We start from the raw sequence: 22,841 nt of genomic DNA, 5'->3' as shown, positions 1-22,841 counted from the left end.
AATGATGAAAACCACTAAAAACTGATTACTGGTGTTTAAAATGTATAATGTTGACAACAAGGATAATTTGCTTGTTTTAAAACACTGGGACTGTTGTTACTTAAGTGCCTGTGATATGAAAGTTTTATAATTTACTTCAATTTGAATACTATAAAGTTCAGTTTTCACCAAAAGAACTGGTTACTTTTCTTCTGGAAATTTTGATTTTGTGATTAGCTAATATAAATGGCTGGTATTTTTAGCATATCATTTTTATATTCTCAGCAGCATTTAATTATCAAGCTTAAGAGTTAACTTTTATAGAGTGTGTACATGTTAATAGTGTTTTGCTTTTGAATCTGTCTAGTGGAGTGTGACAATATGAACCGCTTTGACCGGTCAGACAGAAATGTTCGGCAGTCTCAGGAAGGATTTTGGAAAAGGCCACCCCAGAGGTGGAGTGGACAGGAGCATTACCACCTCAGCCATCCTGACCACTATCATCACCATGGAAAAAGTGACTTGAGCAGGTGAGTCTAATTTAGATTACATTTCCTATCTTTTGATTAATTTTGAATCCTAATATTCTCCTGCCCCCTCAAAACTATTTTTTAATTTGGTTTTTAGAGGCACCAAAAAATATTGCAAATTATATGTGGTACTAATTGGAATAATTTGTCTAATTCTTTCCTTTCGGCCCAAATCCTTTTTCATTAGCTTTATCATAAATAAAAGTATTTTATTTATGTCTGCTATTTGGACTTCATGTTTTGTTATGATTTTCTAGTTTTCATTTGGGAATGATTATATGTGGTATTTGTTAAAGTTAATTATTTTAAAAATAATGTATGACATTAGTGCCAAGTGACTTATCTTCTTTGCTTATAGATAAAGTAAAAGTTTCTGAAGTACTATTAGAAACAGAAGATACTGTACAATACCAGAATTCTTTTCCTTTTTGAAGCATAGCATAGTTTTTAATTTCGTAAGATCTTATGTGTAATATGGCTCTGTAGTTGATCAAACCTGGGATCAATCTCTGGCCTGACACAAATTAGCTTTGTGAGCTTAAATAATTTTTTAAAACCCTCCCTACTTCAGTTTATCATCTGTAAAACAGTTAGTTAATAATAGCTTTCTTTCAGTGTTCAAGGATGAGAGACAAAAGTGCTTGAGCAAGTATATGGCTTAGAGTAGGCACCCAGCGGTGGTAGTTATTATTAATATTTTTCCTTTTCACTTCCTCATCTCATTTCACTAGGGATTTGAGGTCATTTTGGGGCACAGTTACCATACAGATAATAAAATTGGATAAGGAAACAATGGAAGGAAAATGACCCCATATAGTTCTTGAAGTAAGAAAAAAATTTGGTTCTAAGAATCCTTGCAGCAAAAACAAAGAACAGACCTTGATCCATTACAAGATTTATCCTATAACACGAGATAAAGAATGTGTTTCTCCTGAATTGACTTGCTTTCATGAGACAGAAACTTGAAAGAAGCTGCTTTACATGAATTCTTAGAAGGGGAATACTTTGTAGTATAGTGGAACAGGTTTCAGCTTCCTAAAATAGAAATGATAAATTCCTTAAGTCCATTTTTTACCTGTGTTCTTCAGTGCAAGCTACAAAGAACTCTAGACTAGTGAGAAAAGGCAGTTCTGCAGTGGGTCACAAAATAATGAGGTTTAACTAAGAATCCTTCTGTTGGTATAATTTGATAAAAGGATAAAATGTAGAAGATCTAGAAGAATACATGGCGTATATATTTTTCCAGGCATTATTTTGGCTGTTGTTTTTTATAGCTGGGCTTTTGATAAACAATGGACATCAGAGAGTTGTTATTGTCAGGCAAGAATATGATGTAAAGATAGTCGTAATTGCAAATAATAAAGATTATGCTTCCCTCCTCATTGATATTTGGTTTATAAGAAGGTAAATTTAAGGCCAACTTATGAAAATTTAGAAGGCTAACTAAAATGTGAACCATTGCTTATACTTCTGGTAAGATTTATTCATCCATTTAACAAATACTCATTGAGAACCTATATGTTGAACCCTGTGCTAAATTCTCAATCTGGGATGTATTTGGAGATAGTGTGAGAGGTGATAGCTGTGGATTGGTAATGGCTTCTTAGAGCATTGTTCTGAGGATGCTAAAAACAATTATGTAATGCATGAGCTCAGTTGGAGTCATTACAGTTATTGGTTATGTAGAAGATTCATGTGCCTCTTCCATCCCATACAAAGTTGAGTAGTAAATACTTCTTGGATGTTGAGTCTGTGGGAGAGGCAGGTATATTGCAGTACAGTGATGATGGGTGCCTCAATTAAAGTGATTTATATAGGACTCCAGAAGTATGCAGCATCTGGTTTTTGTCTAAGGTAGTGGTGTGTAAAGGAAGTTGCTATTGAACTGGTAAGTGTGACTAGAGACTGCAGAGGAGTGGTTTCTATAGGAGAAGGATGAGTATTCAGATGGGAAAAAATAACATGTGCAAAACCATGTATCAGTACTGTGGCATTTTTAGAGAACTAAGTTTATAGTTGGATTGCTAGGTCATTTGGAGGAATGAATAGATGTGATCTCTAACAGCAAAACTTCCTATTTTAAGATAAAGAGTGGCAAATTTCAGCTTAAAATGAGATTATAAATCAGACTGTTCCAGATGGAATGAATTACCTGGATAGAGGTAGTAATCTCTGTCCCTGAGAATGATCAAGCTGAGACTGATTAGTCATCTTTCAGAAAGTTCAAGAACATTTTCCAAAAACCATATTCCTGGATGTTCATAGGTGTAGAGGAGCGATTATCTGATCAAATAAGTACAGGGATAAACAAATTAATGTTAAATGAGTTTTTTTAAAAGTGGACTTTGCATTGCCTTTAATACATAAATATAGTACTATGATTTTACAAAATGTGGTAAAAGATAGGATATGTAGCCATTTCACAAAACACGTGACCGCAGATCACTTTTACACGGTGTGTTTTGAGGGACTAGTGATTTGTGGATCATCCACCCTGGTGATTCTCTGGGAGGAAAGAGATAGGCACCTTTTCTTGGGTGTTGCTAATTTGACTCAGTGCAGAACTTCCCAACGAGTGGGCACACTGGTTTGTCATGAATAGTTATAGGTTAACCATTTTATTGATCCCTTCAGCCTTTGAGGTGGCCATCTGGGTTTGGTATATCTAGATCCCCTGGAGCTAGTTATGAGGTTGGGTGGTACAGAGCGAAACCCCATTCAGGACAAGCCTTACTCTCCAGTACACCTTAAAACTATTCTTTTCTCTCCATGCCTTGATTTTAAAAAGTTTGGATGCACTAATCCCAACGCCTTTTTGACATTGCATGTGTAAAAGTATCTCTTCCTGTTCTATGACTTCTTGAGCGTTAAGTTCCCTTTCCTTTCTGTTCTTTAATTCCCATCATTGTCTTTTTTTTTTTTTAATTATAGGAATCTGTCTCATCCATAATTTAGGGGACTGGTAATTCAGAACCACTGAACAGTTTCCTTTTATTTTTATCATTATACTATGCTCTCTTTTCATCTGGCCTAACCTTTCACTCCTCTTTCTCCCGCAACCTCCTTCTTTCCCTATACTTTCCATTATGCTATATGGAATTCTCTCACATCCTAACAAACTCACTTTTTTTTACCTTTTTTTTTTTTCTTACTCTTTGCCTACATTCTCCTGATTACAACTGAAATCTGTTTCCTAAATGTACTAATTCTCCAGTAGTATTTTTATATGAGGGATTCTTATTTTCCAGTCTCTCCAGTACTTTACTGTTTAGAGTTGGGGTCTTTGTCTTCACTTCTTATTTGCTTCTAATCAAAGTATTTTTCAGTCTCTTTCCTTTGAGACTTAGGGCATTTGGCTGTATCAAATCCTCCTTATTGGTCCCTACCCCTTGCTCACAAAAATCTTGACCCTTGGCTCATTTTTCCTGTTCATTATAAGCTTTGGTGCAATCCTGAATGCCTCCAGTGCTCATGTATATGATTCATTTAACCTCCTAACTCCGTAGTTTCTTAGGAGTCTCTGTATATGAACGAGGTCATGTCATCAGGGAATTGATATAGTTTTACACTTTTCTTTCCCACCTGGGTGCTTTTCATTTTTTTTCTCCTGCGTAATTCCTGTGGGTAGAACCTTCAATACAGCGTTGAACAGGAGTGGTGAGAGCAAACATTTGTGCCTTTCTCATATTAGGGGTAAAGCATGTAGTCTTTTACTGTTAAGTATGATGTTAGCTCTGCTTTTTCATAGGTAGTCTTTATCAGTTGAGGAAGTTCCCTTCTGTTCATATTTTGTTGAGTGTTTTTGTCATGAAAGTGTGTTGGAGTTTGTCAAATGCTATTTCTGTGACTATTGAGATAATAATTTTTTTTGCATTCATTCTCTTAATGTGGTATATGACATTGACTGATTTAAATATGTTGAATCAACCTTGGATTTCTTGGGTAGATAATACTTGGTCATGGTATATAATCCTTTTATATATTGCTAAATTCAATTTGCTAGTATTGTGCTGAGGATTTTTGTGTATATATTCATAATAAATACTGGTCTATAATTTTATTTTTTTGAGATGTCTTTGTGTGCTTTTGGTATTATGATCATGTAGATTGAGTAGGAAAGTGTTTCTTTCATTTCTGTTTTTGGAAGAGCTTATAGAATTCACCAGTGCAATTATTTGGGCTTGGGCTTTTCTTTGTGGAAAGTTTTTTTGATTACTAATTTAATCTCTGTAGATAGTTATCTACTGAGTTTTGTCAGTTTTTGGTATTGTTCAAGTCTTCTGTTTCCTTGCTAACCTTTTTCCTAGTTATATCCATTAATGAGGAGGAAGTATTAAAGTTTCCAACTACAGTTTATCTTGTAGTGAACATCTGATAGCAACACATTCTCTCAGTTTTTTTTTTAATATGGTGATGCTTTAATTTCTCTTTAATTTCTAAGACTCATTAATTTTTCTAGATATAGAATTCTTGGTTGACAGTCTTCCTTTTAACATTTTTGACCCCCGTGCTTTCTTATGAACAATCAGCTGTTAATCTTACTGAGTGTGTCTTCTAATGAGTCATATTTTTCCTGCTTTGTTCAGGATTCTCACTTTTTCTTTAGCTTTTGATAGTTTATTTTATGTGTTTCTTAATTTAATATATCTTGGAGTTTGTTGAGCTAATGACTAGACCACAATTTTTTTTAAATGCCTTGAACTAGTAAGTATCCCAGCCTTTGCCAAGGGGCTTTATATATGTATGTGTTTAGGGATACCTTCAGTAACCTTGTAAGCAGTTTGCAGCTCTGCCTTAGCCTTCATTTCCTCCTTGCTCAGAGACTCAAGGTCAGCCAAGGGTGAGAGGTGAAGGCCTTCCCAGGTATTTCCTTGGCATGCACACAGCCCTGCACAGCTGTATGGCCTTCTCTGTGTCCAAGAATATGCTGGGGCATTTCAAAGCCTCCTGTGGGCATCTCCTTCTTCAGGTTTTTCTTTTAAGTTTTTTGATCACCTCTTGTTTTGATCGCCCATCTGTGGCAGCTTGAAATTTTAAACAATTGCACTGATTTTTTTTCAACAAATGCGCTAGAGATAAGGCTGTTCCCACTGAGAAACCTCAGAATTGGGTCAAATAAAACAACAACTGAGAATGGACCTTTTCTAGGGAGGTGCTAGTTAGATCAAATAGTAACTCTTTTCTGGAAATGGTGCTTTTCAAAGAATTCCAAACCCAGTTTACCATTCACTCCTCCCCCTAGTAATTACTGAATTTCACTGCTATTATGCTTGTAAGCCTCTTGTTTTTCAAGCTACCACAGAGCTGGGGAGATAGGCATGGCAATAGAGTAAATTAAAATCCACAGAGTTTGTTTTCACCAAGATTCAAGTGGGTTTTTCTTTTCTTTTTCTTTTTTCTCTTCTTTTCTTTTCTTTCTTTTTCCATTTTCTTTCTTTCTTTCTTTCTTTCTTTCTTTCTTTCTTTCTTTCTTTCTTTCTTTCTTTCTTTTTATAAGTGCTCCTTGATTGTGGCAGGCGTTTGGTTGTTTTCCATGGTAATGACTAAGTTGATTTTGACAAATTCACCAGTGTTCTCAGTGCTTTTATGGAGGGGTGGACTTTTTGGAGATCTTTATTCTTCCATTCTGGAAATACTTCCTTCTGTCATTTTTTTTTTTTTTAATTAATAGAGTTCATTTCTTAGAACAGTTTTAGTTTTAGCAACATTGAGCAGAAAGCACAGAGAAATCTCATATACTCCCTCACCTTTTTTAATACAATTTTTCCTATTATTAACATCTCAGATTAGTTGTTACAATCGATCAGTCAATATTGATACACTGTTATTAACTAATAAAATCCATAGTTTGCATTAGGGTTCACTCTTTGTATATACATTCTGTAGCCTTTGACACATGCATAATGATCTGTATCTACCATTACCTATCATACAGAATAATTTCACTGCTCTTAGACTCCCATGTCCTCCTTGTATTATCCCTTCCTTCTCCCTCAGCCCCCACCAATACTAATGGCAACCACTGATCTTTTTACTGTCTTCATAGCTTTGCCTTTTCCAGAATGCCATATAGTTGTCGTCTTTTCAGATTGGCTTCTTTCCCTCAACAATATGCGTTTAAGTTTCCTCCATGCCTTTTCATGGCTTGATAGCTCGTTTCTTTTTATCACTAAATAATAATCTATTGTGTGGGTGTACTATAGTTTATCAATTCACCTCCTGAAACACATCTTGATTGCTTCCAAAATTTGGCAATTATGGATAAAGCTGCTCTAAACTTTTACGTGTGTAAGTTTTGAACTCATTTTGGTAAATAACAAGAAGCAACGGTTGCTGGATCATGTAGTAAGATGTTTAGTTTGTATGAAACTGCCAAATTGGCTGTACATTTTACATTTTCTCCAGCAGTGAATGAGAGCTTCTGTTGTTACATATCCTCACCAGCATTTGGTGGTGTGTTTTGAATTTTAACCATTCTAATAGGTGGGTAGTGATATCTCATTGCTGTTTTAATTTGTAGTACCCTAAGGATGTATAATGTTGAGCATTGTTTCATATGCTTATTTGCCATTTGTACATCTTCTTTAGTGAGATGTCTGTTTAGAACTTTTGCTCATTTTAAAATTTCGTTGTTTTTTTTTCTTACTGAATTTTAAGAGTTCTTTGTATATTTTAGATACCAGACCTTTATCAGATATTTTACAAATATTTTCTCCCAGTCTGTGACTTCCCTTTTCAAATCTCCTAATGGTGTTTTTTTCAAAGAGCAGGTGTTTTAAATTTTATGCACTCAGGTTTATAAATTTTTTCTTTCATGGATTATACTTTTTGTATTATATCTAAAAAGTTGTTGCCTAATGCTGTGTCACCTGGATTTTCTTCTTTGTTACCTTGTAGTTTTACATTTTACATTTAGGTCTTTGATACTTGTTGAGTTAATTTTTGTGAACAGTGTGAAGGATCATTTTTTTTCTCTATGGATTCTAGTTTTTCTAGTATTACTTGTTGAAAAGACTATCCAGTCTCCTTTGTTTTTGTTTTTTGTTTTTTTCTTTTCCTATATTTTCTTTATTTTTTTTTACTGAAGTATAATTAACATACAGTGTTATATTAGTTTCAGGTGTACAACATATTGATTCAGCGGTTCTGTACATTACTCAGTGCTCACCATAAAGATCATCACCATCTGTCACCAAAACAACATTATTATATTACTGACTATATTCTCTGTGCTGTACTTTTCATCTCTGTGACTTATTATTTTGTAACTGGAAGTTCGTACCCATCAATACCCTTTATTCATTTCACTCATCCCCCTACCTAGATTCCCACTGGCAACCATCAGTTTGTTCTCTGTATGTAAGAGTCTATTTCTTTGTTTGTTTATTTATTAGATTCCATATATAAGTGAAATCATGGTATTTATCTCTCTTTGTCTGACCTGTTTCACCTAGCATAATACCTTGTAGGTCCATTCATGTTGCTGCAAATGGCAAGATCTTTTCTTTTTTTTTTAGTAACTGAGTAATATTCCATTGTGTGCATACACACACATACACACACCACATCTTCTTTATCCATTCATCTATCAGCGGACACTTGGGTTGCTTCCGTATCTCAACTATTATAAATAATGCTGCAGTACACATAAGGGTGCATGTATCTTTTCAAATTAGTGTTTTTGTTTTCTTGGGCAAATACCCAGTAGTGGAATTACTAGATCATATGGTATTTCTGTTATCCTGTCTCCTTTGAATTGCCTTTGCTCTTTTATCAAAGATCGTTTGACTATATGTGTGGATATATTTTATTTTGTTCCACTGATCTATTTGTCTATTTTTTCATCTGCACCAGTCTCAATTACTCTCACTTTATGTAGTAAGTCTGGAAATCAGATAGGGTCAGTATTCAGACTTTCTTTTTCTTTTTATTGTTTATTCTGGCTCTTCTTCCTGTTCATATAAACTTTAGAATCACTTTGTTGAAATTCACAAAATAATTTGGTGGGATTTTGATTGAGATTGTATTGAATCTAATATTGAAAAAATATAATAACCATGAATATAAAAATACATATATTTAACTTTTAATATACAGTTTTTATTAAAGGTGAAAAAAGAAACACTAAAGGTTTTGTGAAATCAAAGTGTGACTCAGATTAGGAAATAAATGAAGAAGAAAAATTCTCTTTCTCCCTGTTTCTCTCACATACACATTTCCAACTGCTAATGTGTGAATCACAAACCTTCAGATTAGCACAGAATGACACATCGAAGTAATCAAGAAGCTTGGGTAGAAGTGAAGGATATAAGTATATGGGTACAGCCACGTAATTTGGGGAGATTCCTTTAAAACGGCAATAATGATTATGCAGTGTTTTATTATTAGGTGTGTGGATTGAATAGCAGGTGCTGCTATTGTATGGATTCAATTTAAATGGTTTAAAAACAAAAGCTTATCTCTTAGAGATTCCTTTTTACAGTTATTCCGATCCCATTTTGGGGGGATGATTTTATTGGCTATATTTAGAACAATGTTAAATAAAATTGGTGATGGTGGACATTTCTTTCTCATGCCTCTGTAACTACTGAACTCATTTTTGCCTTAATCCATACCTGTATTGGTTCATTTCTTCATGTTCAATAGCCTGCCTGGCCTGTGGTCAGCTACAGAGAGTCTGCCTGTGCTAAAACACTGCTTACTGTCCAGTGTTATGAGGTGTTGTGTCCAATAATTTCTCTATTTTTCATGTTTCTTTTTCTTTACCTTCTTTATGTCTTCAACCCTGGGTTTGTGCTTGTACTCCTAGAAAGTGATTTTATCTCTCATTCTGTTTTAAGGTTCAGATTCCCATGTGTGAACTGCATCATCCTCTCAGAATGTGAAATCTCAAAATCTTCATTATCTTCCGGTTCTATTTTCTTTCCTCTCCTATCTTTAATAGGGTCCTTTTGTTTTCTGAAAATAACCCATTATATATTTGCTTTCTGTTCCATCTTTGTCTTCTTTTGACCTTCCCCTTTATTTTCATTTTTTTCCAGTGAAGTTCAGTAAGGTGTAATGTTATTTCCAATGTATTGTCAGATCGTTTCACACCAAATACACAAGTATAAACAAATTGTGTTAAAATGTATCAATTGAAGAATATAGGTGAAGGTTATATGACATTATAGTATGCTTTTGACATTTATGTTAGAAAATTTTTTCAATATAAAGAAGTTGCAAATTATAGTAACAACAATAATACAATAGCAATTAGTTTTTATTTAACATTTACAATATATCAGGCACTGTTCCAAGCACTTTAACATATATTACCTCATTTGAGACTTACACCAATCTAATGAGGTAAGTACTCGTATTATCCTCATTTTATAGATCAAAAAAGTGAAGGATAGTTTAAGTAACTTGTCCTGTTACTAGCTAGTAAGTGACAAAGCTGAGATTTGAACTCAGGTAATGTGTGCAGGTAATATGAAAATGAATAAGATATGGTCTTATTTGCAGAGGGCTTGTAATCTAGTTAGAGGTGATAGCTATATAGATTTCTTTAATTTGTACTAAATAAATTAAGAATCCTTAAGTGCTAATTTTATCTAGTTGAGGGAATCAGGAAGGGCTTTTAGAGGAAGTAGCATTTTAGTATGAGGAGATGTAAGTTTCATTTTGGAACTCATGGGGTAAGTATTTGAACTTCAACCTAAGGTGTTTGAACTTTGTTTATTTCATACTGGAGAACACTGAGAGTTAAAGAAATTATGGCCCAAAGACATTAAATATTTTCAGTAGCTGGTTATTGTCAGTCAGGACTTAAACCGTAATCCTAGTCAAGAGGTGGCTCTTTTATACCATTGTGGTTTTCTAGATACCAAATCTTTCACTATTGTTAGTGATAAAAGACTTGTAACTCTTCCTTTGAATGTTTTTAATTCATTAGTTCCTTCCGTGTGGTTAATATTTAGTCAGCCTGAAACAAGCTTTACTCTGTACCTATTTCTCATACTGTAGATTGCAGAGCAGTCTCCTTCAGTCTCTTCCCTCTCTAATCTTTGTTTTATTCACTTGGTAACATAGCAGGTAAAGTTTAATTTGATTATTAACTGGAACTTTTTAATGTAACTGCTTCCAGATTATAATTTTAAAGTAGAACTAAAGAACTTTAGAATTTCAGCGATGGAAGCTTGAAAAGAAACAACCTACTGGTTAAAAATCCATGATCCTTAATCATTCAGTGAAAGCAGCAGCAACAAAAATAAACAAAAAGCTAACTGGTCTCTGATACAGAGGAAAAGAATATACAGTCTGTGTCTTCATGGAGTTTATAATTTGCCGCAGATTGCAAATCAACACAATATACTATGTCAGGTAATATAGTGGGGCATACTAGAGGGCTCTAGAAGGACACCTGTGGAAGTACGAAGCCCTCCATTGGGGGATTAAGAAAGCTGTCCCTGAGGAAATGCCAACTAATTTAAGATGAAGAGTTATCATTCTTCAGGTCAAGTGTGCAGTGGAGGGCAGGGTGGGTAGCCTGGCCAGGATACAGAGAGATTGACATAGGTTTGGAGATGAGGGAGATTGTAGTGTGCTTCAGGCAATCTCAGGTAATTGACTGTGGATTAAGAAATCAGTCTGAGGGAGGCAGATGTGTTAGGGGATGAAGTTAAAGAATAAATTGGATTCAGGCTATCTTTGGCCTCATAAGCCATATTTAAAAGTGTCCCTGTCCCTGAAAAACATGCCTTGTACTTTGTGCCATTGCTTTTCATTTTCTTTTTCCAGAAAGCCTTCACTTTTCATTCCAGTCAAATTCAAACCTCATACTTTATAGTTCATCCCAGGTTCTTTTCTGCCTAAGAAAATCTTCCAAAGTATGTCAACTTTTTTCTCTGAAAATATTGCTTATCTCTACTCTTCATATGCCAGATGATTCTATATTTTTGTTTTACTGCTTTGCTAACTTATTATTACTATGTATTTTTATCATTCCATGTATAGATTGCCCATCTATTCAGTAATGAGTAGTTAAATAATATTAATTGATCAGTATTTGAATTTAATAATTCAACTCTAATTTGAACCAATAAAAATAAAGCAAAGTTATATATAAACACATAGGTCTCAGCTATAGATCAGCAATTTGAAAGTTCTTAAATTTTTTTTTCCCTTGGATTAAAACAATCAGACCTGAAATCATATACAGAAAACAGTTTCAGAGAAATACAATCTTGTGAAAACCAGGCTTATTTTAAATATTTAAGAGTTTAGAGATTTGGGACTAGTTGTTTAAAAACTAGAAAATTTAGTGAAAACCATGTTTCTACTTTTTCAGTCTGGTTAAAAATTAATGTGTTGTGGCTTTTGCAAATTTAATGCATCATGAATTTAACTTTAATCCTGATATGTTAACATAGCCATTATATTGAAGAGAATACTTTTTCAGTGTGTTATTCTATATATCTTATATATTTTTTATTTTTATATTTATACATATTTACATGTATAAAAAGTTCATGTCTTAAGAACCAACTGGAATTATGTATTATGTGAATGTAGTAATTTCAAAATGGCTGTAGCAAGTGACTTCTGATTAAAACATTGTTTTTCACATCCATGAAACACATTAGCCCTAGTTATTTTTTTTCCTGCTTTTTCAGTATGTATGTTGTATGAAACTAGAGAGAAGTTTAAACTTTCTTAGAGTAGATTTTTTAAAAAATATAGCTTACAGTTAGGAAATATGTGGTGTGTATAAGACTTTTATAAAACCAAGTTTAACCTTTATTGGAAAAGAAAATTTATCAATAATGTAAAAAAATAAGAAGCAACAGTTTGTCTGTCTTAACTCTTTGCCGGAACTAACAAAGGATCAGAAACTAGGGGTGTGTGACCAAACTGGGAATTAACATAGGTAGCATAGTTATGGGGCTAAAAAAAGATGTGAAGTTCAAGAGGCCAATGAAAGTCAAAAGCTAAAGTGCAGTCTGTTCAGGCAAGGAAAATAAGTATAATTTTTTTCAGGCAAGGCCTTTCCCTAGAGTTTTTTGTTTTTCTTCCATTTCCTAAGGAATAAGGTTTATTCACCAATGTTCAAAATGCACAAAAAGGGGGAAGAATGCAGAAGATAATTATATTAATGAGAACTAGAACTGATTGGAAATTTTGGTGGAAACAAATTCAGTGTCTGAGGTAAACAAAAGTCAAAGGCTATGTGATAATGGTAAATGATTTGTAATAATCACTGCAATAATTTCATTACCCTATTTCTTTCTGAAATTATATTGTATATCTTTTCCCTCCAACTTCTTCCCCTGCCCTTCCAGAGGCTCTCCCTATAGAGAATCTCCTTTGGGTCATTTTGAAAGCTATGGAGGGACCCCCTTTTTCCAGGCTCAGAAGATATTTGTAGATGTACCCGAAAATACAGTGATACTGGATGAGATGACGCTCCGGCACATGGTCCAAGATTGTACTGCTGTAAAAACTCAGTTACTCAAACTGAAACGTCTATTGCATCAGGTGAGTATATATAAACATTTTTAGCTCTGATATTTTGAATTGCAAAATGGATTGATTTTACTTTTTTTTTTTAAGTTAATTGGGTTTCTGATGTCTATTCAAATTTCTGTAAAAATAATGCTTGTAAATAATACCTAACAAACTTTTGTTGGAAGAAAAAATGTGGGATTTTGTGTGATGCTTTCAGTACAGTCCCCAGCATTTATGAGCTGTGTGATATTTGGTAAACCAGTTTTTCTCCTATTTCCTTATCGCATTATAAGGTTATTGACAGAGTTAGAAATAGTAGTTGTAAATTTAGAGATCTAACAACTGAAGATTAGTATTCAGGCATTTAGTTATCAGTGGCTGTAGGAAATAAACAGCAGTTTTTACTTACATAATCATAGCCATATAATTTAACTTTTGTTTGAAACCTTCAAATTTAGTCTTCCTTAGTCCTTTCACTTTTTTAGACTCATAGCAGTGATGTGACTTGTCCAAAGTCCAAAGACACAGGGTGAGCGGATGTTAGGACCTGGCTTCTCACGCAGTAGTACTTTTTTTTTGTTCAAGCTTTCAGACAAGGTCAGATGAATAGCAGAAAACTAAGGAATAAAATACTATTTTTTTTTGAATAAAATACTAATTTTAAATCATGGGTATCTTTTGGTTACTTTTAAAGCTATGTTTATTTTTTGTAGACTAGCCACATTTTCCTTAAAATTATGGTTGAGAACGAACAATCTAGCTTCTCTGCTGAACTTATTTTCTGGATTACCTTCCTCAGGGTTGTATGTTGTAGGTTCTTAGGGACCAATTCTTAGAATTCCTGGTGTCCATCAAAACCAGTCTCTTGATACACGCTCAGTAAAGGCTAGTTGAAATGAAATAACGGCTCCTGTGTTAGTAATAGTAATGACGATTAGTGTAAATATCCTGTTAAAGTCATGAAAATTGTTACATAAGTACTTGATTATGGATTCTTCGGATTTCTTTTCTCCATTATTTTGGATGTTGGATTACTTTTTGAAAATAAACTTTTTCTGTGCTATGGCTGGGAGCAAGAAGTAGATCTTTTTCAGATCTGAGATCCTGGGACTTCTCTAGAGGGAGAAAGAGATTTCATGACTGAAATTTCCAGACATAGAGCTTAAAATTTTAACTGTAACTAGGAGATAGACCCTAGTTTATAGTATTTCTCTGCTCACTAGTCTGGGGAGATTTTCTCCCCTAGCTTCAGAGTTAAAGGAAAGAGAAGGTAGAAGTCGTGGGGAATAACTAAAATATGTTTGATATATACTTTGAATCAGTCCTTATGCTATCCATATACCACATACCCTCTTCTGTGTCTGGGTTTATTGCTCTAAAACATGAAGCATGATAAATACCAGCTAATCAGAGCAGATCATGTCTAATAATGGGAGAAGTAGTATAATTCAAGAGAGAATACATGAATTGGTAACCAATGATAAGCACCATAAAAATAGAAGACTTTTTTTAGACACTTGAAGAAAAACTGTGACTCTCTTGATGGCTCTTTTCTGTCATTATGACCTCTGAAATGTTACAGTAAACACTGATCGAGTTAACTTTACTTTTTGTTTGTGCAATGAAAACAAAATTAGGAAAAGAAAAATTGTAGAATCTTTTTAGGGCATCTTTGAAATTTCCCAAAATGCTAGTAGAAGTTAAAAGCTGAATGAGTCTAAGATTTCATATAACTACCTATATTTTTCCCCTGTTTAATACTACTAAATTTAAAGAAGTTCAGTGTGATACATATACATAGTTGTAAAAAATTCACATAGTATTCAGAGACTTAATGAAAATGCAGTGTTTCCGTCCTCTCCATCTTAGTCAACCTTTTTAGTCTGAACAGATTACCGTCTGAAGATTTCTCTAGAGCTATCATGAAGGGCCTTCCTTTTGTCATATTCTAGGATTGGGTCCACTATTTCTTGTATTATTATTATTTCTTCCTCCTCCTCCTCCTCCTCCTCCTCCTCCTCCTCCTCCTCCTCCTCTTCTTCTTCTTCTTCTTCTTCTTCTTCTTCTTCTTCTTTTTAATTTCTTCATTTTGCTAGAGTGTATCTTTACTTTCTGAGAGAGGGTAGATGGATGGTAAATTTTTTTTAGTTACTGCATTGCTGAAAATTTCTTTTATCTACTCTAATATTTAATAGTAATGATTTGTCAGGGATGGAAGAAATGAGTTTTCCCTTAGAGGTCTGAATGCATTGCTCTTCTAGGATTCAGGTTAACCACTGAGAAGAGTCTACATTCTGATCCATTTTACATTTTATATAGCCTGTTTTTATTTTTCTGAGAGATTTTTAATCTTTTTTCTTTCTTTTCCTGGCACTTTAATCTTTTATTTTGGCATTATGTAGTTTCACAGAGGTGTCCTGGGATTTGAGTTTTGTTGTAGTTGTTTGTATGTTTCCCATTTAATGTATGTTTAATTTAGTAGATTCTTTTTATATTTATATTGTGTGAAATTTTCTTATTTCTATGATTTTTTTTTTACCTAATTTTTTCTGTAACTTTCCGGAATCCTTGGTAATTACAAACCAGAACTTCTGAATTGATTCTCAATTTTTTCTCTTTTTCTTTCATATTTTCCTTCGGATTTGATTATCTTTTCTGGATATTTCCTCAACATCGTATTTCAGCTCTCCATTTCTGTTGAATTACTTATATTGGCAATTGTATCCTCAGTATCCAGGAACTCTATTATATGCCATTCCTTATTCATATCTTTCAATTTTTATTTTATCAGTGACTATATTAAGTAGAGTGTTCCTATTAGGTTTTGTTAAGATTTCTCAGGTTCCTTGTATTATCTCTCTTTTTCCAAATAGTCATTTTGTTCCTTGTGTTTATTTTGGTTTCTTTCTTTTGGAATCTGTCTTCAAATATCTAATGATTATTTGTTGTTCATTAATATTTAAGAGTGAAGAATTAAAAAGTTGATTCAGGATTCTTTGTACATGGGCTGGGCTGGTCAACTGGTTGGCTTGATTTTATAGTACTAGATGGATACTGGAGGACCCTCAATATCTGTTGAGTGGAGGATTTTTCCTTCTTAGGTTGTTCTGTTTTCTCCAGAGAAGCAACCTCTAATTTTTTTGCTTGGAATAGAGGTGGAAGACTGGAAGTCTGTTCTTGCCTTATGCAGACTTCCAGTTAATTCCCATCATTTTTAACCCCGATAGGTCATATTCTCATTTTTTCCTGTATCTAGCATTTTGACCCTCACTGGGGTTGTGCAGAGCAAATTGGTTCTCTTTTGTTCCATGTTCTCCATCTATACATACTTCAGTTATGTCTTTTTCCAGTCCTGCTAAATCACTTATTAAAGTTTCTGTCACCTTTGTAATTCTCTTTATCATTATGGTTTATATGTTTTTAAAAATTCTTCTCCATCATTTCATTATATGTTTAAAAGAAAAGATAAAAGTATCTCTAATCAAAAATCCTCTTCTGTTGGGACATCTGGGTAGCTCAGTCTGTTAAGCATCCACTCTTGATTTTGGCTGAAGTCATGATCTCAGGGTGGTGAGATCCATCCCTGCCTCTGGCTCTGCACTGGGTGTGGAGCCTGCTTAAGAGTCTCTCTCCCTCTCCCCCCCACATCCTCCCCCACTCTCTCTTTAAAAAAAAGGTTCTCTTCTTTTTAAAAATATAGTAAAAATATTTTTAAAATTACTTTAGCTGTGTGAATGCCTTCTTTTGAAATTTCATTTTGTCACAGCTCAAAATTTGATTATTCTTTGCACATTCTTGTTTGCTGGATTTGCTATGGGGGGGGGGGTTTGCACTCATTTGCAAACATAAGAATTTAAATAAGCACTGGTAACCAGTATCTGCTTGGGCCTACTCATAAGAGATTGATTATGATAGGGAGAAGTCACCCTGATTTCAGTAAAATATGAAGCCCCGCAAGATTTGATTGAGTGCTAGCTCAGAAAGAAGAATGTCCACAAAGAAAGAGGTGGTTGCATTATCTCTTAGGTTCGCTTACTTTGCTGTTCTCTCTTCCAAATGGTTTACCTCAAGGCAGTGTTCCTTAAATTTAGACAGAAATCTTTTCTTTAATTATTTTCAGCAGTTTAGTTAGGCTATTTTGCCTTACAAGATTGAATTGAATTGGGCGCCTGGTTGGCCTAGTTGGTTAAGAATCTGCCTTCGGCTCAGGTCATGATTCCAGGGTCCTGAGATTGAGCCTCGTGGTGGGGTCCTTGCAAAGTGAGGAGTCTGCTTCTCCCTCTCCTTCTGCCCCTCCGCCCGTTTGTGCACTCTCTCTCTCTCTCTCTCAAATAAATGAATAAAATCTTAAAAAAGATAGAATTAAATTCATAAAAGGAAACTAAAGAGAAATGATTAATGAAAATGTAAGTAGCATAAAAATGATTTCTGTAGCCTGATTCTTAGTAGAAACAACAGAATTTTGTAGAGCTCCTGAAAAAATACAAATATGTAAAATTTCTATTACCTACTACTCAGTAAATGTATGTTAGATTGATTTTAATCAGACAGTTTTGTAATTGCCTTACCTGGTTAGTTGCTGGTTATTTCTTAATCCAGTGGCCTCTCATTGCTGTCTTTATTTTTTTGATCTTGAGGACTTGATCAAGAGGCCGTACTTGATAAGGACAAATGAGAAACCACCTTTGCATTTTCTAGATTTCCCTTTAGTGTCTGTTACCAGTTTGGAGGAATTGCCTTTGGAATTAGTCTGGGTTCTCCAAAGAGAAAGAACCGAGAGAGAGAGGGGGGGGAAGAGATTTATTATAGGGAATTGGCTCATGTGGTTATGGAGGTTGAGAGATCCCAAGATTAGCAGTTGGTAGGCTAGAAACGTAGGAGAGCTGGTGGTATAATTCTAGTCTGAGTCTGAAGGCTGGGAACCAGGAGAGCCAACAGTTAAGTTCCAGAATGAATCTGAGTTCAAAGGCAGCAGAAGACCAATATTCCTGCTAGAAGACAGACAGAAAGAGAGTGAATTTTCCCTTACTCCACCTTTTCTTCTATTCAGGCCTTCAGTGGGTTGGATGAGGCTTACCCACATTGGGGAGGCATTCTGTAAGTTCATGGAGGTTGTTTTGATAGAAGTATTGTGAATAGAGAAGCAAATCCATATTCAGAGTAATTGTCTATTCCAGTAAGGACAAAACATTGTTCTTTCCATGGTGGTCTAGTATAATCAACCTGCCACCAGGTAGCTGGCTGATCATCCAAAGAGTGGTGTCATATCAGGGGCTCAGTGTTGATCTCTGCTGCTGGCAGGTTAGGCACAAAGCAATGACCAAAGCCAAGGTGGCCATGTTGCTGAGTCTATGTGTAACCTCCATCTCTGCTATCATTGCTATTTTGTTGATAAGCCCATTGGGGGATGACAGAGGTCACTGGGGAAAGAGGCTTACTGGTATCCAGGAATGTGGATCAGACTATCCCATGAGACACAAATATCTTCATAGTTTTTGCCCATTTACAGAGGTCTATCCACATACCTCTTCCCCAGATTTCCAATCATGTTTCTTCTAAATCCCTGACCATTGGCCCATGTATTGGTATATAATTGCATGTCTGGACATTTTTCCTTCTAAGTAAAGTGATCATCCACATGCAGTGCTTGAAGTTCTGTCCCCTGGAAGGATTTCCCTTCCCTGCTATCCTTCTAGGCTGTACCAGAAAGGAGCTGTAGTGCTGCAGCTGTCCGCTTTCAGATGCTGTCTGCATATCGTATGGAACCATCTGTAAACCAGACCTGAGTCTTCTCTTCCTCTGTCAGCTGATTCTAGGGAACCCCCCATGAGGCCATAGTGTAGTTTGGGAGAGAGAAGGTAGTGTAGCAGGAGTGGGGACCATGGGCATTTGAGTCACTTCTTCATGTAACTTATTTATATCCTTAGGGCCTATTTAGGCCTAATCACATTTATACCACTTTCATTTGATGATGGAATGTTTCTATGCACCTGCAACTTTATGACTTTGTGTGTCAGATAATACCCCATTCATGATGGGCAGCTTGGGTAGCATGGTAACTTGGTGGCCCAAGATTAAGCATTCAGTCACTGCTAAGACACAGTAGCAGGCCACAAGCTGTATTTCAAAAGGACAGTAGGTATCTGCAAAGGATGGCAGGGTTTTGCTCCAAAATTGTAAGGGCCTACACTGAGATTCACCTACAAAGGTCCATTCTAGTCTCCGAACAATATCCCTATCTGTCATTGACACTTCCAAACCATGGGACCTGCTGGGTCATATAACCCACACAGCAGAGCAGCTTGCACAGCAGCCTGGACATGTTGCAGAACCTTCTGGGCCCTGCTGAAAACTAGCAGCTATTTAGGTCACGTAGTAAGTGGGCTAGAATAACACACCCAAATGAGGAGTATGTTGCCCCTGAAATCCAAAGATGCCTACTAGGTATTGTACATCTTTTTTGGTTATAGGAGGATCCAGATGCAGTGACTTATCCTTTAACTTAGAAGGTATATTTTGACACATCCATGGTCCTTACTCCTGCACACTGCCTTCTTTCTCTACAAACAATTGTTTATATTTCTTTTGTGTTTCTGGCAGTTAAGGGTGAATTGATGACTGGACAGTGCTATTCAAAGTAGCTTGTACAAGTGTTTGGTATTAGTCCATGGAGAGTTAAAGTAGCTCTTGCCAAAATCAAAGTAAACACATTTCATCCTTCTTCCAGAAATTCTTGCTATCAAAGAAAAAAACTGAGCCAAAATTAAACTTAAGTAACTAGTTGATTTATAGTCTGGTACAAGCTTTTTATTGTGTCACAGGCAGAAAATACTTCATGCCCGAAGTGATCTGCAAATCAAACTGTAAGTAACACTGGTGAAAGATACTAGCCTTAGTTGTGAAAGAGAAGTCCAGGAAATGAAAAAGATATGCAACCAAATATTACACTAAAGGTGTCCTTATGTAGTATACGAAATAGAAAAATTGCCCTGGGATTGGAGATGAAGAAATTCATTCTATGGCATTATGGAGAAGATGGGAAACTGTAAGTTGAGTTTATCAGGTGAAGAATTTGGCGGAGATCTGTGGAATCAGCATGAACATAGTTCCAGGTTCTTGAGAGCATGAGCTGTATTTGTCATAATGACTGTGGGAAAACCCATGAGTATGTAAGATAATCAATAAAGAGAAAGCCAGAAAAAGCAGTGCTCACTTGATACACTTTGAGGTAACTTTTAATACAACTTCTTACTTTAAAAATGTTTATTAATAAGAAGAATTAAGCAATTATATTGCATTTATAGTGGGATCTATATTTCAGTAATTAAAGTGGCATCTATATTTCAGTAACTAAATCCTTAATGAAAAAGGATCGAATTTTGCTGAAGAATGCCAGCAAATAAATGTAAAAGGTGTGATAAAATTAGAGAAACATTATTTTACAAGCCCTAAAGAAATGTCTGCTTTATGCCAAGATTATTAATTGTTGCTATAACTGTTAGGTGAATGGGCAATGGGTTCCTAGTCAGTTCTTATTGTGCCAAAGTAACACCATATAAATTATTTATGGTTGCAAGAAAAAACATACTTGTTCACTGGAGAGATCAAACAGTTATCACCCTAATCCAGAGATGGTTTTCCCATTATTAATGAGTTGAGTTATCCAGATAGTATGTGTCTGCCTATGTGATACACATAATTGTGCATAATATAGTCTAGCGAAACCATTTAATTTTAATTCCTCAAGCCGTTGCTTATAACTTTCTTTTTATAGGATAAACAGGTGATAGAAGAAAAAGGAAGGAACCAGACAAATTGTTATGGTTGAAAACTCTGTAGGAAAAACAGTAATATCCCTTTCACTTGTTAGTGTCCTAAAAAGTTGATGTGGGGAGGTGAAAGTGCTACATTAAAAGAAATTTAACGGACAACTAGATGTAATGTGAGATTCTAAATTGGTTATTGGTTGACAGATCAACTATAGAAGACATTTTTGGCCAATTGGGGGAAATTTGAATATGGCCTATGTTTTAGATGAAGTAGAAATTTACTGAAATGGAAAGAAAAAGATCATTGACTAAAGATAGGTTATAAAACAGTATGTGGGAGGAGTTAAGATGGCGGAGGAGTAGGGGACCCCTTTTTCAGCCGGTACCCTGAGTCGAGCTGGATAGGTACCAGACCAGCCTGAACATCCACGGAAACAGCCTGAGACGCAGGAAGATACATCTGGATCTCTACAAATGAACATCTCCAGCGCTGAGTATTGAGGTACGAAGCGGGGAGCCGTGAAACCGTGCACAGATCTCAGAAGATAAACGGAAGGGGGAGGGAGCCGCCGCGTTCGGGCGCCGGGAAGCCGTAGCCACCTGCACGGGGGAGCCGGGGGACTCGCGGACGGCACCCGCGAGAGAGAGAACAGACTGACCGTGAGCGGGGAGCGCATGCCACCAGACTTCTCACGGAACTCCGGAACTCCGGTGTGCTCCCTGGAAGCAGACTGAGACCGGGAGCTCCGGTGCGCGCGGGGCGGCTGGCGGTGTTAGAAACACAAAGGACAGAGAGGCGCTGGCCCTGGAAGTGAGGGCTGGGACACCGGGTGTCTCAGGGAACTCCGAACTCCGGTGTGCTCACTGGAAGCAGACTGAGACCGGGAGCTTCCGGAGCGCGCGGGGCGGCTGGCGGTGTTAGAAACACAAAGGACAGAGACGCGCCGGCCCTGGAAGTGAGGGCTGGGACGCCAGGTGTGGGGCGCGCATCCCGGGACGCTGCAGGGTTGAGCAGGACCAACAGAAACAGAGTTAAAGTGGCCAGAACATCAGTGGCCCAAACAGGGTTGCCTGAGTATTGGCGCGGCAGGCCCCTCCCCCAGAACACAGAAGGCAGGCTGAAAAATCAAGAAGCCCACAACCCGGGCGCCTGGGTGGCGCAGTCATTGAGCGCCTGCCTTCGGCTTAGGGCGTGATCCCGGCGTTCCGGAAAGGAGTCCCTCATCGGGCTCCTCCGCTGGGAGCCTGCTTCTTCCTCTCCCACTCCCCTGCTTCTGTTCCCTCTCTCGCTGGTTGGCTGCCACATAAATAAATAAATAAAATCTTTAAAGAAGAAGCCCACATCCCTAAGATCCCTATAAAACAAGGGGCACGGCCTGGGACCCAGTCAATAATTTGGGCTCTGGAAACCCCGCAACCTCTCTTCATCAGAATGACAAGAAGGAGAAGCCCCCCCCAGCAAAGAAAAGACAGTGATTCTGTGGCCTCTGCCACAGAAATAATGGATATGGATGTAACCAAATTATCAGAAATGGAATTCAGAGTAACGATGGTCAAAATGATGAGTAGAATTGAAAAAACTATTAACGAAAAGGTTACTGAGAATATAGAATCCCTAAGGACAGAAATGAGAGCGAATCTGACAGAAATTAAAAATTCTATGAGCCAAATGCAGGCAAAACTAGAGGCTCTGACGGCCAGGGTCGCAGAAGCAGAGGAACGGGTTAGTGAATTGGAGGATGGGTTAATAGAGGAAAAAATGAAAATAGAAGATGGTCTTAAAAAAATCCACGCCCACGAATGTAGGTTACGGGAGATTACTGACTCAATGAAACGATCCAATGTTAGAATCATCGGCATCCCCGAGGGGGTGGAGAAAAACAGAGGTCTAGAAGAGATATTTGAACAAATTGTAGCTGAAAACTTCCCTAATCTAGCAAGGGAAACAAACATTCGTGTCCAAGAGGCAGAGAGGACCCCTCCCAAGCTCAACCACGACAAACCTACGCCACGTCACGTCATAGTGCAATTCGCAAATATTAGATGCAAGGATACAGTATTGAAAGCGGCCAGG

At 36.4% G+C, this 22,841-nt stretch overlaps 1 protein-coding gene across 7 annotated transcripts in view; it reads left to right on the top strand.

Moving 5' to 3' along the window:
* The window catches only part of CCSER2 (coiled-coil serine rich protein 2), a 185,487-nt gene that overhangs the window by 92,008 nt on the left and 70,638 nt on the right, over positions 1 to 22,841 (top strand). For 6 of the 7 annotated variants that reach the window (XM_040623888.1, XM_040623889.1, XM_040623892.1 and 3 more), the window contains 2 exons: positions 347 to 509; positions 12,833 to 13,028. In XM_040623888.1, coding sequence (XP_040479822.1) covers positions 347 to 509; positions 12,833 to 13,028 — 359 coding nt within the window. The remainder of the gene's footprint in view (positions 1 to 346; positions 510 to 12,832; positions 13,029 to 22,841) is intronic. The other variant, XR_005833138.1, reaches the window with a different exon arrangement.

The sequence above is a fragment of the Ursus maritimus genome, unplaced genomic scaffold, assembly GCF_017311325.1.
Source record: "Ursus maritimus isolate PB19 unplaced genomic scaffold, ASM1731132v1 scaffold_7, whole genome shotgun sequence".
In the NCBI taxonomy this organism is placed as follows: domain Eukaryota; kingdom Metazoa; phylum Chordata; class Mammalia; order Carnivora; family Ursidae; genus Ursus; species Ursus maritimus.
Note: the sequence above shows the minus strand (reverse complement) of the source record. Positions and strands in the feature narration are given on the sequence as shown.